This window comes from Aquila chrysaetos, chromosome Z, assembly GCF_900496995.4.
Source record: "Aquila chrysaetos chrysaetos chromosome Z, bAquChr1.4, whole genome shotgun sequence".
In the NCBI taxonomy this organism is placed as follows: domain Eukaryota; kingdom Metazoa; phylum Chordata; class Aves; order Accipitriformes; family Accipitridae; genus Aquila; species Aquila chrysaetos.
Window position 1 is genome coordinate 46,711,317 of NC_044030.1, and position 16,182 is coordinate 46,727,498.

Sequence of the window (16,182 nt, forward strand, 5' to 3'; positions counted from 1 at the left end):
ATGTGCTGCAGAAAATATAAATGTAGATGGTAACAAATTCAGCCCAGGGGTACAAATGTGCTGTTTCAGCTGAGGTCAATGGGACTCGCACCCACTCACATCAGGGCTGAATTTGGCCTCTGGTGTCATTGTGGAATAAATGTGCATTTGGCCAAGTGAAAAGGGCACAGCAGTAGCTGCAAGTGGGAGAGACCATGACAGGCAGGGGATGGCAGACCACTCTGCTTATAGACCGTGTGCCGCCTTAAATGCTCTGTCTTTGCTCTACGTGTCTGCTCTAGCATCTTTAGGGAGATGCATGCTATTGCTTGACATAATTAGCAAAAATTTTCAAGATTAAAAGGGGGAAATCCTGTTAGAATTGTGCTGCAGTATTCAACGTGGATCTAAATTTTCCCCCAGTTATGGCTGGTTTTATTTAAAGCCTTTGCATGAGATACTTGGACAGACAGAACAGCTGTAAATTTTGAATGAACTCTATTTGGGGTAGGGTGGGGATTCAAACATAGGCTTCTCGGTTGTCATGCTATCACCATGTCTCCGTGTCCATTCTGTTATAGTGTACGTCCTTTTCCTCTCCCTGAAAAATACTTCAGTTTCTGTGCCACATTTCAAGGAATATAGCCAAAATTTAAGATATGTCAGAAGACCGCCCCGTACTTGTGAATGCTATTAAACGTGCATCATAGAAGTCTGAACAAAGAAATTCCGTGGGAGAAAGAGAGAAAGAGATTTGTGACTTCAAAATGGAGGAAGAAAGATTTTTTTCATGCTGTGTTTCTAACAATCCATCTGCTTTTCTGCAAAGAACAAGCAATTTTATGATAAGCCCATTCATAAAAAATTGTCCTAAGACAAATAATAAAAACAGGTATTAAAATGAAAAAAACCACACTTATTTCTTTTTTATTCTGTCTTTCTTGGTTGGGGTGATTTTACCTCTCTCATCTTCTCTATTCCCAGAGTGAAAATGTATGAGATGACAATCCATTCCTGTGTAGATGGCCAGCGATCCATCTTCACTAACACTATATAATTGAAGAGCATCAAGTAGCCTATATATGCCAGCTGTAAAGAAACAAAATGAATATCAATAGTCACTATATTTATAGGACTGAGCCAGTTTCTTGGGTATGATTTGATATTCCTAATTTCACTGTAACCAGAATTAAACAGACAAAAGAACAAACAGACAGTGTTCTGGGTTGTCTGAAAAAGCTCATATTAAATCACATACAGTGTGGAATCTGCAAAATAAATGCACAGCCATCCTTTCCTCCAGCTATGTCTGCCTCCCCAACAAAATTGTGTTAATGCAGTCCCCCTGGATCATCCCACAGTGACAGGAGCTCTGATACCACTATGCCAATAACCAAACTAAGTTACCTGTGTGAAGATTTCTCCCTTATCTGCTTCTAACACCCTTTACTCCTCTAACATCCCTCCTCTGTGCTTTTTCTCCCTGTTCACCTAGCCTAGGCTGACTCTGGCATTCCAAATACTTTTTGCCCAATCCTTGCCTGGAGCCCAGAAGGTCCGAGGTGTTGCTAGAGGTCTTCCTACCAAGCGTAGTACTGACCTAACCTATCCTATGATTCCTCCCCAAAACACTGCTACTCCTACTCACATTGCGGCAGCAAGCAGCCAGGCATAGCCATGCATTCATTTGCCTTCTATTTTTTGCAAGTTTTTATGTATAACTGGTTGGCTTTTCCTTCTCTAATACATCTACCTTCTGGTCTAATTTTTGATACAGTGGAAAGTGTGGATTACATTTTTAGTTTCTTTTTCCTTTCTTTCTACATGCTGAATGTAATGAAATGGTCAGTCAAAAAAAGACATGACAGGCAATTGCATCATCAAGTTCATAAAACAGAGAATCCCGAGTGTCACACTGGAGCATGGGCTGTAGCAAGGGTGAATGGCTGTGGCTGGGGTCTGTGGTGTCCAGAATCCAGCTCCCTGTCTACTTTGCCTTTCAAGCAGCAGCCCTACAAGAAAATGCATGTTAAGCCAAATTTAAATCAGAGAAAAGATGATTCAGTTCTGTGCATGAACATTTTAGTCATTGTGGCAGAAAGCTTATTCCATACATCTGTATTTCAATACAGTTTTTCTGTCTCAACTCCATGTTACTCACAACTATTGTGTACTTGGTGTCAGACTTACGATGAAACAACCACAGAGGGGCTTGAGACTTTTGGGTAGGATTATTTCAGTGTTCAGCATCTCACAGAACAGGATTTATAGTCCTGTTGTATTTGTAAGAGAACATCACTTCTGCTCTGTGTAAAAGCCACAGGGTTTCTGGCTTTTCTTCCAATTGCTGGTTTGAAGGACACTCGAGAGAACTCTTTACATTGGCCATAACTATCAGTATGGAGAAGACAGCCAGTTGAACCACTGCTTCTTGTCTACATAAAACAGAGGAGGAAACGATCTCATTTATGCATGATGATGGATTGCAATGCTTAGGTCTAGAGACTAGTCTTCCCTTAATGCTTCTAAAGGAAACAGAGAGCAATATTGACTTAGGTCAGCATCTAGGATGTCAGCTGAGTCAGCAGAAACTCTGTCTGGGCAGGCAGAACTGGATGCACACCTCCCTAGCTGAAATAACACCTTCTACTATAGTGCAAAAAGACAGGTGATACTGTCACCTAACACATCTCCTCTTAGATCTTATTGATTATTAATTATCAGCAAATCTTATTAATTTAATCTGACTCAGCAGCCTTTGATGAGCATTTGCAGTTAGTATGGCAAAAGAATAGGGACATTAAGGTTACAAAGGTGACAGAAAGTGCAAGACCCTCAATGTAACTAGGGGTTTTTGCTTCTTCCTGGTTTTCTTTTGAAGTGTTGGGTTTTTTGGGTTTAGGTTTGTTTTGGATTTTTTTTGGCAATTTAAATTTACTGAAAATTGCTGAAAAGTTTTGCTTGGCAAAAAAAAAAAAAGAAAAAAAAGAAAAAAAGCCTCTTTCTTTAAGAATAAAATGATGCTGAAACTGCAACACTTTAACACAAGAAACAAGCCCTTCAGGTAGTGAGTGACACCCTCCTTCTCCCTCCCCAGACCTATAATTTGTTCCTGCCTTCCAGGAGGATGTCCTGATCCCATACTATGTTCAAACCTCAGTACAGCTGCCCATGCTGGTACTCAAGGTTCTTTGAAAATGCTACTACACAAGTAGCTGAACCCTCTTTTTCTCTCTTTGACATGGCTTGACAAAGAGCCGGGGCTGCCATTTTCACCCTTGAGGGCAGTACCTGGAGAAATGAAGGAGAGGAATACCTGCTAAGAAGTTTCTAGGGTGCGTTTCTCCCTGCCCTCCTATGGATGCTGTCCCATTCTGTAGAAAATAATCAAATGCTTATTACGGTATGGGACAAACCTGGAAATTGTACCAGCAGGAGAGTGCTTCAAGAGGGAGACTACCCTCCCCTTTCCTCACTCATTGCAATAATTAAATGATCATAAAGTGAAGTGGTCCCAAAATGCAAAACTTAGGGCAAAGCTATTTTGATGTTTAGAAGAAGATGACTCCTACTCAGGGTTCAATTCCCTCTGCAGCTGTTCCTTCTCAGAACAGGTAGAAATGTGGCCTCTTATATCCCGCTAGCATCTCAGCTTAAAGCTAGTAGTTAAAAGGGAGGGCCATCTTCTCCTCAAGCAATCTGTGAGATGAAAGCTTTGAGTCATGGTTTTCAATGCAACAGCCACAAAACAGAACAGGGTAGTTGACATTTGAAACTACTGCATGTCCAGAGAGAAAGGCTAAATTTTTTTTGGTTGAGAAAAAGCTGTTTATTTTGGCTTGTCTGCTGAGCCAAAATGTTACTTACTCTAACATCCCCATATTCAACCCACTCTTGTGTATTTTAAGAATGAAGGTGGATACAGCTATAGAGTAATAGCAGGTAGGTAGATACAGAATAATCAAAATTATTTTAAATGGCATACAATAGCCATAAGTATAGTAACTTTTCTTGCATTTTTGGAGTGTGGAATGTAAAATTTGGAGGATTTCTTTTGAAATCTATGATTAGTATTTCTGCCTATGTGCTTGTAAAAAGTGTGATAGGTTATTCAATTTTAACCCTCATCTGCAAGTTGTTTTGCTTTTAGTTTCCAGGAGTTTCTCAATATACCCAACTGGTCAAGCACTGCAGCCAGAAACCACCTTAATTTGCTCTTCAAGTTGAGTGTAGCCAAGATCCAGCTTTAATAAATGACCTTGATTGAGACCTGCCTCAGGACATAAAACTGTAGGAACAGGTCTAAATGGAAATGCAATATTGATCTTTTTCTCTCATTTCAGAATTGAACTAACAGGGAGAGCCAGGATGCTTCTTTCTGTTTACAGTGTAAAGACTTTTCTGGTTGTGCATAATACATACTGCAATTGATAATGAGACTAGGCTGCTGATGAGCAGCCTGATTAATGTTCAATCGCCACACAGTTCAGCAAGTAGTTACTTCAAGTTGCCAAGCTGGAGCTATTTGCCTGCATAAGCTGTCCACCACAGTCTAGTCTCTGCTCATGTGAGTTGCTCCTGGTGTCTGTAGACTTATTACCTGGATCTCAGCAAGGCATTTTTCTTATAAGAAGTCATCTACAGAAGGATGTGTTCTTTGTGATTTGCTGTGCATTCAGCAGAATGATGGAAAATATAACTGGGAGGGAACACCTGAAATAATCTGGCCAATTCCATGGGGCTGAGGCAAGATTAATTACAGTGTATCATAGTGGACATCTGTTTTGATAAGATAAGACTAATAATGGAAAATCTACCATCTCCTTACAGAGTTTATGACAGTACTTTTGAGAGCAGTTAGAAACTGTTTCCTAACATCTCACCTGGAACTGCATTGCTGCAATTTAAACCATTACTTCCTGTCCTATTCAGCAAGGATTTGGAGATCATTCCATTTTGTTCCTCTCTGCAGCTACTTACACCTATTTGAAGACTATTACATTCCTTCTGCAGACTTCTTTCTTCCAGAGAAAACAACCTCACTTCCTTAAACCCTTCCTGTTAAGTTATGTTTTACAGACCTCTTGAGACATTTTTCTTGTTCTTTTTTGTGTCCTTCAGGCGAGTCCATACTTGTCACATGATGCAGAAGCTGAACTGGGATAGAATATTCCAGCCAAGGAGACTGAAAGGATTACTTTCTGTGTTCGTTTTACTTTTTGATCTCATCCTTCTACGTTCTAGTGCAATTTGCAAATTTAATAACTAATCTCTCCTCCATCATCCCAGTTTTGAATGAAAATATCAGATAACACCTGATGTAGGAGAAACCCGAATGGAATCCTTTCTAATCTCTGCCACCAGCTTGATAGTGAATAATTAATATCTACTCTTGAGGACTAATTGCCAAAAAGCTTTGTATCCACATAGTAACTTTAATATAGCAGTTATTAATTTATCTGTGAGAATACCCTGTAAAGTTTTTGACACTGTCTTACTTAAGCAAAAATGTATGACGTAATGTTTTTTTCTGCTCCATCTGCAAGGTCTGTTTCTTTATAACACAAGAATATTATACTGATTTGGCATAATTCATCCCTGAAAAATGTTATCTTGTGGGTACTTACACAAACACTTTCTCTGAGAGACACTCTGCAGACTAGTCAGAACAAAGAAAAAATGTTCCAAGAAAAGATGTGCTCTATCTGCTTCTTTTTTTCATCAATTATTATACTATTCGATATCCTAATTCAGCCCAGCGTCCCATTGGGCTTACTATTGGGAGCTCTCCTATTGGGAATTCTCCTACAGTGAATTCCTTGGGAGCACTGACTGCAGCAAACTGCTGCTTATTGTTGTATTTGAAGAAAAACATACACAGTCATTCAAATTTTAACCATTAACTTCCTGAATCAAATAGTAGTCTTTAAAAGTCTTAGACTGGTTTGCAAGTGCTAGCTGACCTCCACAAAAGATTTTTATTAAACTATTTACAGGTAAGCCCTCCAATGCACACAGATGCAGACTTTCAATGAAACACACAAGATGACCTTAATCCAATCTCAATATTTGTCCAAACAGTAGTAATATAACAGGAAAGGTTTCTTACTGTGTAAAACCAAAATTTAACGATGGGAGCATTGTAGAACTCATAAATTTTTCTTCCAACAGGGATCAGTCTGTGCCTGCTCTGAACTTCCTCTTCCTCTTTCTTTCTTGAGGACTCTCCATTACCTCGTCCCAGCATTGCCTACAAGAAAGGACATTTTTGTGTTTCTTTCTTTGTGAAAGACAAATTAAGCTATTTTTTGAAATTTCAAAAGGAAACTATTCAAAACTCTGATTTCCTGATTTTTTAGACAAAGCCAGGTGACCATAGCTAGGTGTAAAATGTTTTGTTCTCAGATTACCTTTTTTTGCACGGAAGCTGCTGTTTAATTCTTTGTAAACCAAAAAAGCAATGCTTTGGCAGCAACTGTCAGCACCAGTGTGAAATCCTTGACTAGTGAATGAAAAATGAGATGTGGAGAACATTTCTCCTTTTTGCTGTATGGACAGCAAAATTTTTACCTGACAACAGCCTTTTGTGGTGTACTTCTATACAATAAACAGATGCAGACAGAAAACAGTTAAGTTTTGGTTTTAAACAAAGAGAAGTTCTTAAGGCAGAGACTGAGAGAGAACAACAAGGGGAAAGATGAGTTGGCAGTTGCTGGACTGGAAGCAAAGAAGCCAGTGACTCTTTTTATGTTGATCACCGGATCTGTCACAGGCGATGATCCCACAGTGAACTTCACATGGATGTAGAGGACTGACTAGTAGAGTTCACTGCAGCATTAAGGCCTTGGATTGAAAGATCCTTCTACATGACTGTAGCTTCTTCCATAATGAAGTTCCAGACTGCTCATGCACTACCTCTGTTAGGCATGGTCTCACTGTTACCATTGGAATTCAGACTCACTGAAGGGCGACACTGAGCTCCAGGAACACATACTTAAGAAGTTCTCAGCTATCAGTGCAAACCTAACAGGCAAAAGATAGTATTATTTTGTTTACTCTTAACTTCATGGTCAGTGGCAGAGAGGTGGAAGGAGTGACTAAACTATATATTCACTGAAGTTAATGCTTAAAAGAAGGTGTTCCTTTGTATTTAGAGTACAGTGCGATCTGTTAAATGTTCTTTCTGAAACAATTCTTTTGTGAATAGGAGACTAAGAATGGGTTTTAGGTCACTGTGCCCTGAGCAAGTTCTTGCTATTTAGTTTGTGGCAGCACCTATAGATTGTAGCACTCCTGCACATGAAAGCAATTGCAAGAATTGAGATACAACTGTCCTAGCTAAGTATGCAGGGATTGCACGATGATGCCTGTATTTAAATGCTTCTATGTTTTTCTGCAAGTAGGTCAAAGCGTTTTCGTACTTTTATGTTAACTGAAGCAAACTTTCACCAACCCTGAAGGTAACGTTGTTCTCATCTGCAACTTAAAAACATGGAAAACTAAGTCCCTAAATAGAACAATTAGATGCCAGACATACTGTCTTTCAATAAAGAGGTCCTTCATTTATCTACCTATGTGCTCTCTGATTCAACAGGTTGTTCAGCAAATACTTAACAAATCAGCTTCAGGTGAGCTATTTGATCTGGTTCTAGTGCCCTGCAGGAACAGGAGATGCACTTCTCATATATTTAAAAGTGAAAATCACAGTCGTTCCTTTTCTTCTTTTTTCTAGGCCTCATGCGGAGCTATTCATATAGGTCTTTGGTCCTGTAAAATAGTAATTTGTAATGATAAACTGATGACCAAATTTTTTTTTTCTTTCAGTCAGTATAGATATTTGTAACATTATTAGGACCGTGTATGGTCCTAGATGGCTCCTGTGTAATATTTCTCTTTCATTTCTTTTATGCAGCTAGTTTTTTCCTCCGGTATTATTACTTTCCACAGGTCCCTTATATTCTTGAATTTGACTATGCACAGATGTTGCCCTGCATGTTTTTAATAAAATAGAACAAAGATTTGGGACACAAGTATACTGCACTGAAATTAACCTGCTGAAATCCTCTTAAAACTGTAGGCTGCTTTGATGAAGTTACCTATTTCCTTTACCTTTTTATGCCTGCAGATTTCTAAGTTCACTGCCATAAATGTAGATGAAACGATGCATATTAAAAAATTAAATATACCTCCTGTTGATTCTCACAGACCACATAAAACCCCTTAAAATTCCATTAAAAAATTCATAAAAAAGGAAAAAGATGAAGCGGCTGTTAAGCAGAGAGAAGGGCTCTTATTAGATAAGCAGGTAGTCTGCAAGAACAGGAGATTTACTGAATATAGCTATAGTAGCAGCAATTACACAACCTCCACAGAATCCCAGGTATCATTACCTGAAGTCTACAAAAACCAAAGCGATTCCCTGATCTATATCAGGGGTTGTTTATTTGGGAAAGAAAGTGGAATATGATCTGAATGCTTTGGGAAAATTATAGCCAAGAAGGTACTAATTTCTTTGCTTCTCTCTACCTCCTGACACTGTTTTAGAGAAAGCTGCCATCTGGTGCTACAGAGTTTTCTGTAGCTTTTCCCAAGACTTTGTCTCTGCTGTCCTCTGGTGCTCAAGAACTGTGCAGCAGAGCAAAAATGAATGCTGGCAGCTTTAACAAATGAGCAGTGCCGTGCTTTAGTGAAAGGGATTATTTTACAGAGTTTAAAACCTTCACAATTTTATAAATTTGCTAATTCTGAGACACCCCTAGCTCTCACTGGAATCAGTGAGTTGTGGATGTTTTTAGGATAATGCTCTTTCAGTACCTGGATTTATGCTTTAGGTCATGGATGCTGACTTCCTGTTTGCTGTTGGCTTCTTGTTGATAATGATGCTGTAATTTTATCCTGTTATAATTATTTTTGAATTAATTGTATCATATAATACTAACCTCTCCCCTCCCCCATGCTACAGATGGGGAATTGCTCCGAGATGGCTGGGGATTAGATTTGACCTGATGTCCCTGACTGTTAATTATATCACAGTATTAACAAATTGAAAAGCCTCCCTATTAGAAACATACAGAAATAACCTAAGTGACTGTGTTGACAGAATAGCTGCAATGCTGAATGTGAACAAATGTGTTTTCACTTGGAGGGGGAAGCAATAGTGTGGGAATAACTCAAGACGCTGCTCTGCGTGGGCGGCATCTCTTTCTCTAATACACAATTTTGTCCATGATTCACCATGAGTCATGCAAGGTAAGCCCGACAGCAGCTCAACTACATTGTGAAGTACAGTACAACTGCATCATTTTAGCCTGAGGGGATTGATGTGCGCATAGTTTTTACATGGGAGGTTCTAATCAGGATTCTGTTGTTGTTTTTTTTTTTTTTTGGCCAGATTTTGTCTTATGTAATTGAGGACCATCCACTGATAGGGAACCAGGACAGTTTTGGGTTGTGCATTTTTGCATTAATATATGCTAATGATCCTGTAATATATTTATCTGTTTTATAATTAAATAACAGGAAATTCAATCCTGCTAGAATGACCACAGGCGCTTCAAATTTTATCCTTAGTGACATCTACATGCTACATATAGACTTACCCCCTATTCACACAGAACTGCTGTGGAAATGGTACATAGCTGGGTGGATGTACTATACCTCTCTCTGCATACCCCATTGCATCCTACACTATGTATAGAAATGCTACCTCCATGGTAGTTCTAGGGTTACCGTTCTCTGCATTGAAATACTGGTAGGAAAAAATGTTTAACGCCTTTGAGTTACAGGTGTGTAAAAATGGGTTTTGCATGTGCTCAGTGGTTCTTTAAGGTGAATACAGAGGAGCAGGCCTAAAGTACTGGGAGCTCAGCCATCCTGGCTGCTGAGTATAGCGAAGGACATGGAGAGTGCCAGGGCAGGTGTGTAGTGGCAGTAAGGGGGGTTTCCAAAACCCTTGGAGAAACAGAGGGAAAACCCTCCCCATGAAGAGGGCCAGCACTTCTGCCTTATGACCTCCCACAGTGTCTCCCACTGCTGTTTTCCAGATGAGCTGAAGAGGTGCCTTGCTGCTGGCATGTGAAATGCTGCGAGAACCGTCCCCTAGCAGGGTGGGTGAGATGGGCCAGGGGCATGAGGACACTAGTCTTCAACCTTTGCCATCTTAAGAACAGTATTTTTAGCGGTATACTATTTGGTTAGTTCTTGCCATGGAGAAAAGGCTATATGTACATATTACACATGAGATAATGTGAGCCCAGAGGCCAACACAGCTAGCTTTGCTGCTGATGAAAAGTCCTAACTCAGATTCTCAGTGATGCCCATGGAAGTCCAAACTTCCTGTTTGATGTGGAAAATTAGAACAAAATGAGCAAATCAACTGAAACATCTTCTCAAGGACTTAGAAGACCATTTACTGGGGAACTCTAATACCCAAACAATAAGGCAGTGGATAGGGATTAGGATGCTTCTATTTATGGCTTCCAGAATCAGTGTTATTTTGGGAGAAGGGTAGACTGCAGGGGTTTCTGACTGACCTAAAAGTCAGCAACTAATTAAGGCCCCGATCAGGACATTGTACAAATAAAAAAAATGTCCCTGGCCTTTAGACTTTAGTGCCCTTCTACTCCTCCTACTCCTCTATGCCTAATATTTAGGATTAATGACTGGCAGCTTCATGCATAAACTATGATAAATTCCTTGGTGCTGAGGGAGCAGTGATGAGAGCAGTATTCAGGCGTGTTTTTGTGAGTAGCTGCTACAAGGAAAGTCTGTTGCTTAGCATCTAGGTGTTAAAGAAATGTGTGCCCAGCACTCGCATATATCTGTTATGAAGTTAAAAGCAGGTGTGAGTAACAAGTAGTTTACAGTGAATAAACACTATATCTTTATAGCATATCTGAATGTTCAGCTACCCATCAGATCCTTTGAGAGGAACATAAACCAAATACATACTCGCATGCAGATGCACCCATGTGGAGACTTACTTCACTGCTGCTGTAGTCTGTGATCATATTATAATATGTGTAAAATAACACACAAAAAAATCACTGTGGCCCTGTACCTTATCTACTCTGCCCAAGGGCAGTCCAGAGGAAGAAACTGGCTCTTCTGGCCTATCATTAGTCACTTGGACTTAGCTGTGCAGGACACACAAGACTTCATAAGAAATCAATGAACAGACCTTGACTAGATGTGAGCTCTTTATCTTAGCAGTACTTTTATAAAAATGCATATGGGCATAATATTATAGCAATACAAAGACTTGAGAAGTATTCACTGGGAATGATTAGAAATAGAGTTAGGCAGATTGTTTGGATGATACATTGTTTGCCAGACATTGACTTTTGAGGTGACCAAATTTATTTTTACTTTGTCAATTTTGTTTGTTTAAGCTGTAAGCTGAACAAAGCTCAGAAACACAAACAATGGAAAAATTTTGAAAATATTTTAAACAATCATGTGCCAATTAAGTAAATGAATTAGAGAAAACTGTAGTAATCTATTCATTTGGCCTGAAAGGAAAAAATGTGGAGAAAAATATGCAGGTCATTCTGAATACAATAGTCGCAAGCTATGGTTAGGGTGAGTGACTGATCTATTGAGCCAGAGTTCAGCAATTGATTAAACATTTGTGATATCACATCACAATCGATTATTAATCTCAGTGAACTATGAATAATGTATCCTTAATATAAGTGTGACTAAAGGGAAACTTAACAAAGGCACTTCCCGAACAGTCTTGCAGGCATCCTCTCATCAGTGGAGAAGAGGCCTGGCCTAACTTATGCCACACCATTTGACTAAGGCTGGAAAGCATAAAACTTCAATCTAAAGTAATTTCCTATATTTAAAACACGTCAGGCAGGAGCACTCTCCCTGACATGGTGCCTGAAGGTGACTAAATATAACTGGCTGTGGCATCTAACCACAGAAATATAAGCAAAGGTGTCTTTGCTAGCAAATGATCTCTCCTCACCACTGAAGGGCACCTGAGTGAAGAAGCTGTGTTAGAAGTCCTAAAGCACAGTATACATTATATGCAGAAATATTAAGTCAGCAGTGGTGTACCAAAGTTATTGTTTCTAAACTTGCTGGACTTCACAGAAACAGTTCTTATTTGACAGAAAAGGCTGTAAGTGTCTGAAACTTCACTAGAATGATGCATCAAATTTGAAGGAGTTAAGGGCAGAGTCAATGACAGGTAAGAGCAATAGGACTGTCAGCACATGGAAGGGAGAAGGGAGGGAACATCTAAGACTCATCTGGAAAAGCAGATCCAGTTCACACATCACTTCCTTGTAGCAGGATTCAGAAGGTAAAAAGGAAACACAGTATTGTAGACAAGAAACCAGGAGCTGGGATAACTGCAGAGAGATGGAAATGACTTCCTCCCCAAATTTCTCCCCATTGCCCAGAAAAAGGCAGCTTGCAAAGTGCGTATTTGATTTGAATAGGCACTTCATAAGTGGATCAGAAGCCAGGGATAGTAAATTGCAATTCATAGCTAATGAGCAGAGAATGGCCCATTGCTGCTATTCTGGCTTCTGGTCCTTCCCAACGGCCAGGTTCTTGCCTGCAAACGGGTCCTGTAGGTGGGTCTTGTGGGCTGCTCCTTCGGCTTGCCTGCATATTGGGTCCTGTAAGCAGGTCCTTCTGCCTGCCTGCAGACGGGGTCCTGTGGGCAGCTCCTGCTGTTTGCCTGTGGGAAACAGTCTGGGTTTTTTTTTTTTTTTTTAAAATTTACCAGGAAAATCCCTTTTACTTCTATGCCTCTATCCTGACCTTGACCAACTGGGGTTGAGCTTTAAGCCTTTCAAAGACACCACAAACAAATCCAAACCAAAGCAAGCCAAATTAAGCTAAGGCAGGTCTGATAGCTCATATGATAATTTCCCAAACTAAAAAATGTCAGACAAGTCTGAGAACAAGAGACTGGAATTAAGTGACTTGTATAGTTTTCAGAGCTTTAGCTATTTGATTCTTTTTGTGGTGCAAATTATTTCTCTAAGGCTATGTTACTAATACAGACAAGTCCTTCTTTACACAATTCTGCTGAGCTGCAGAAGCTCTTAGCAAGGGCTGAGCTGTCTAGCTGCTTGCTAATGTCTTCAGTGGATTAAAAACTGCATGTGTGTATGTGTGAGAGGCAATGACCACAAATTCATAAATAATTTCGAAAAACATTTTTCATCATTTTTCTTGCCTGTTTGGACACTTACTTGCCCTTTAAATAGGTTAACCAAAAGAAAAAAAAATCTCTAGCTTCTATGAATCTTTGGGCATTTCCACTCAAAGGAAGACTTAGCGAGCTTCTTTTCTACCAGAGAGAGAGAGGCCCCCTCATCTATCACAGCTGAGTGCATTCAATTCTGAAATCTCATTAATTTATTTCAGACATCGTGGCATCAAATTGAATCAAAATATGAGGATATTACATCACAATGTGATGCTTCGGCATCACCAAGCACTGCTGCAACATCAAGACACAATGATGCCAACTTGTCTGGTCTGAGTCTCACTGAGGAGAGGGGAGTGTAAAGAGTGGTATCCTATCATCTGCTAAATTTAGCCATTAGACAGCCTGCAATGCCCACAGAGGTGGGAATAACAAATTGACAGCACTGAGGCTGGTGATTTATTGTCGGCACTTACAGTGAGTTCCATGTCTTCCTCTTCTTTTTCTTTCACTGGCTTCTCTGGTTCCTCTGGCTCCTTCTCTTGAAGATGGATCTCATTGGCCTGAGACATGTAAGGCATATCATCCTTGTTCTTGAACTCCAAGCTGAGGATTGAAGGAGGAAGTAGAATTCCTAGAATTACCTAAAGCAATAATAATGATAACAGTAATCATCACAGTAAACAGATTACAGTCATGATGGTTACTTATCATCAAATGGAACAACTCCCTCAGGACATTTAGGAAAAGAAAGATATGCATGCATGTGAGTTTCTATCACAATAGAGTATTTGTCACTTGGGGTAATGTTATCAGAGTTCTGTAGTGAAACAAAGCATGTAAATTCTACTAGCATTGCTGTGAGTGCCATGGCTAATTGCCTCTCTTGAATATTTCATCTGCTTGCTCACCAGATGGGTATTATTACCTACCAAAATATATTTACAAACTATTACATAAGGTCAATGGTAGGTGGGACCATGGGGGTGTTCAGACTTGCAAATTTCTGCATTTTACATAATAGACAATATCAGTGTAAGTGACAGAGAAGCAGTATTAATTTCTACAGACAGGGTTAATAGGTCTCACGCTCTCTGTGTCCATACTTAATGCACCCAGGTAGTCAAGGCATGAGTGTGTGGATCTGAGGAGATAAGGTAAAGACAGCAATAGCAAATGCTGATGTGCTCAGTTATGTGGTCCCCTTAGATTTTGGTTCAGTAACCTGGCAGCTGTGTAATGTTCACATTAATGCCAACTCTTTCTTTTCTGCCTTCCCTCTCTTCTGATGTGGGAGAGCAGAAACCATTAAAATTACCTTCTGTGGATATATGCAATGAATTATGCTTGGGGTTAAGTCAGTAGTATAACTGAAGAGATATCATAATAATACAAAAAGAAGTGGCCTGTCTGTATTCACAAGAACAGTAGCTTTTCCTAGTTTTGCTGTAATCTCATGGAAGATGATTTTATTATAAATCTCTCCCCAAATGACAATGAAACCAGATAGTTAGCTTGTTGGCAGGTCAGGGAGGGTGACTGCTTCTGCTCATATTGACAGCAGCATGTGTGCTGTTGAAACCATCTGAAGTACCGCAATCAGGAGCAGTTAGCATATATGAACACTGTGCCCAGCCTGAGAAGAGCTGAGCATCAGGCTGCCTGCACTGCTCCTGCACTCAGCTTGTTGCAAAAGGATGTGTCCAGGGAGAGGGGGTTACGGGCAGACCTGGCTTCCCAGAGAGGCTATTTTTAAGGACAGGCAGGATTAACAATTTCCTCTCCCCCTCGCATTGGTGCTATGCATCCCCGTCAAGACTCTAAAGAATTACATTCAGCCTTCTTGCCATTTGCCAGTTTCAATGGGACAAAATTGTTCATGGGAAATAATCCATGACTCATGCTTGCAAATTTATTTCTTTGCCATGCTGCCTCTTGCTCATGTAGCTTGTAGCCTGCTTTAGCTTTAAACAGGCCCTGCTAATGAGCTTCAGTGAAATAAAACACAAATGAGAAACTGAGTAAAGGATGCTTGTGAAGCCCTGATGTTACAAGAAGCTGAAGGGAAACAGAGTCTGTTACCTTCAGTTATTCGTTGTGAAAGAAAGGTCTATTTTATGGCTTAAGAGATACATGCCGCAAAGAAGAAAGCATGCAGTCGGAAATGAGTTGCTGCACTGATCCCAGTCTACTCAGGTTGACTATCTGCAAAGCCAAGCAGTGAACAAGGCAGGAGTCCCTCTGAAGGGCAATGGGCCTGTGAGTTGAGTCAGAAAAATAGGTAGTAAAGATGTCTCCAAATGCGAGAATGCTTTCTACCTGTAAGCTGAACAATATTTACACACAGCTCCTGCAGGAGGATGATGACAATGCTATCAGCCACTTATTCTCATTCATCACTGTCACTGGATGAGACCCAGTACGATACTGATACACATACTCATAAGCGTTCTCGCTCTTAGTGAACGTCTTTTCACACAGCAAAACAACTGAGCAGTTATGACTTTTCACGCACATGATTAATGCAGGAGAGAGAATCCCTTCACTGAAAATATTTCTCAGTCATCTGGAAAAGGCAGTTCCTGGTTATGTACTGACTGGTGAAGGTGAAAGATGCAAGCCCACGGACACACATTCACCTCCCAGAATTCACCTTGCTCTGTTAGCAGTTTCGCTAATTGTGGAAAATGGAATTGTCCTCTAGATCCTCTAAGGTGGTCCCCTCAGGTCAGTCATAAGGAATATTGGCAGGGGATTGCAAGAAAATTGGTACTGCTTGCTGTGACCAGTTCTGGGGAAGTTTGTCGGATCAGCACCTTTCACTAGCGGTTAATTCACTTACACATCCTTTTTCTTTATTTATCTTTAAAAACCTTGGCTAACTCCTCAAGTATCCAGGCAGGGTGACATACTAATCTCCTGGCTCAAATCTTATTCTGATAAGTCTCACTGATGCCAGAGGGGGCTTTGAGAAAGGTGGTGAAAAAACTAAGTAACGTCCTTTGAACTTGGGTTTGTGATAAGCTCCC

At 40.1% G+C, this 16,182-nt stretch overlaps 1 protein-coding gene across 13 annotated transcripts in view; it reads right to left on the reverse strand.

The window, feature by feature from the left end:
* TRPM3 (transient receptor potential cation channel subfamily M member 3) overlaps nt 1–16,182 on the reverse strand; it is a 468,388-nt gene that overhangs the window by 32,127 nt on the left and 420,079 nt on the right. For 7 of the 13 annotated variants that reach the window (XM_030003866.1, XM_030003862.1, XM_030003861.1 and 4 more), the window contains 4 exons: nt 13,630–13,797; nt 12,551–12,676; nt 6,089–6,229; nt 940–1,068 (listed from right to left, as the gene is read on the reverse strand). In XM_030003866.1, the coding sequence (XP_029859726.1) occupies nt 940–1,068; nt 6,089–6,229; nt 12,551–12,676; nt 13,630–13,797 (564 nt within the window). The remainder of the gene's footprint in view (nt 1–939; nt 1,069–6,088; nt 6,230–12,550; nt 12,677–13,629; nt 13,798–16,182) is intronic. The other 6 variants (XM_030003868.1, XM_030003869.1, XM_030003871.2 and 3 more) reach the window with 1 other exon arrangement.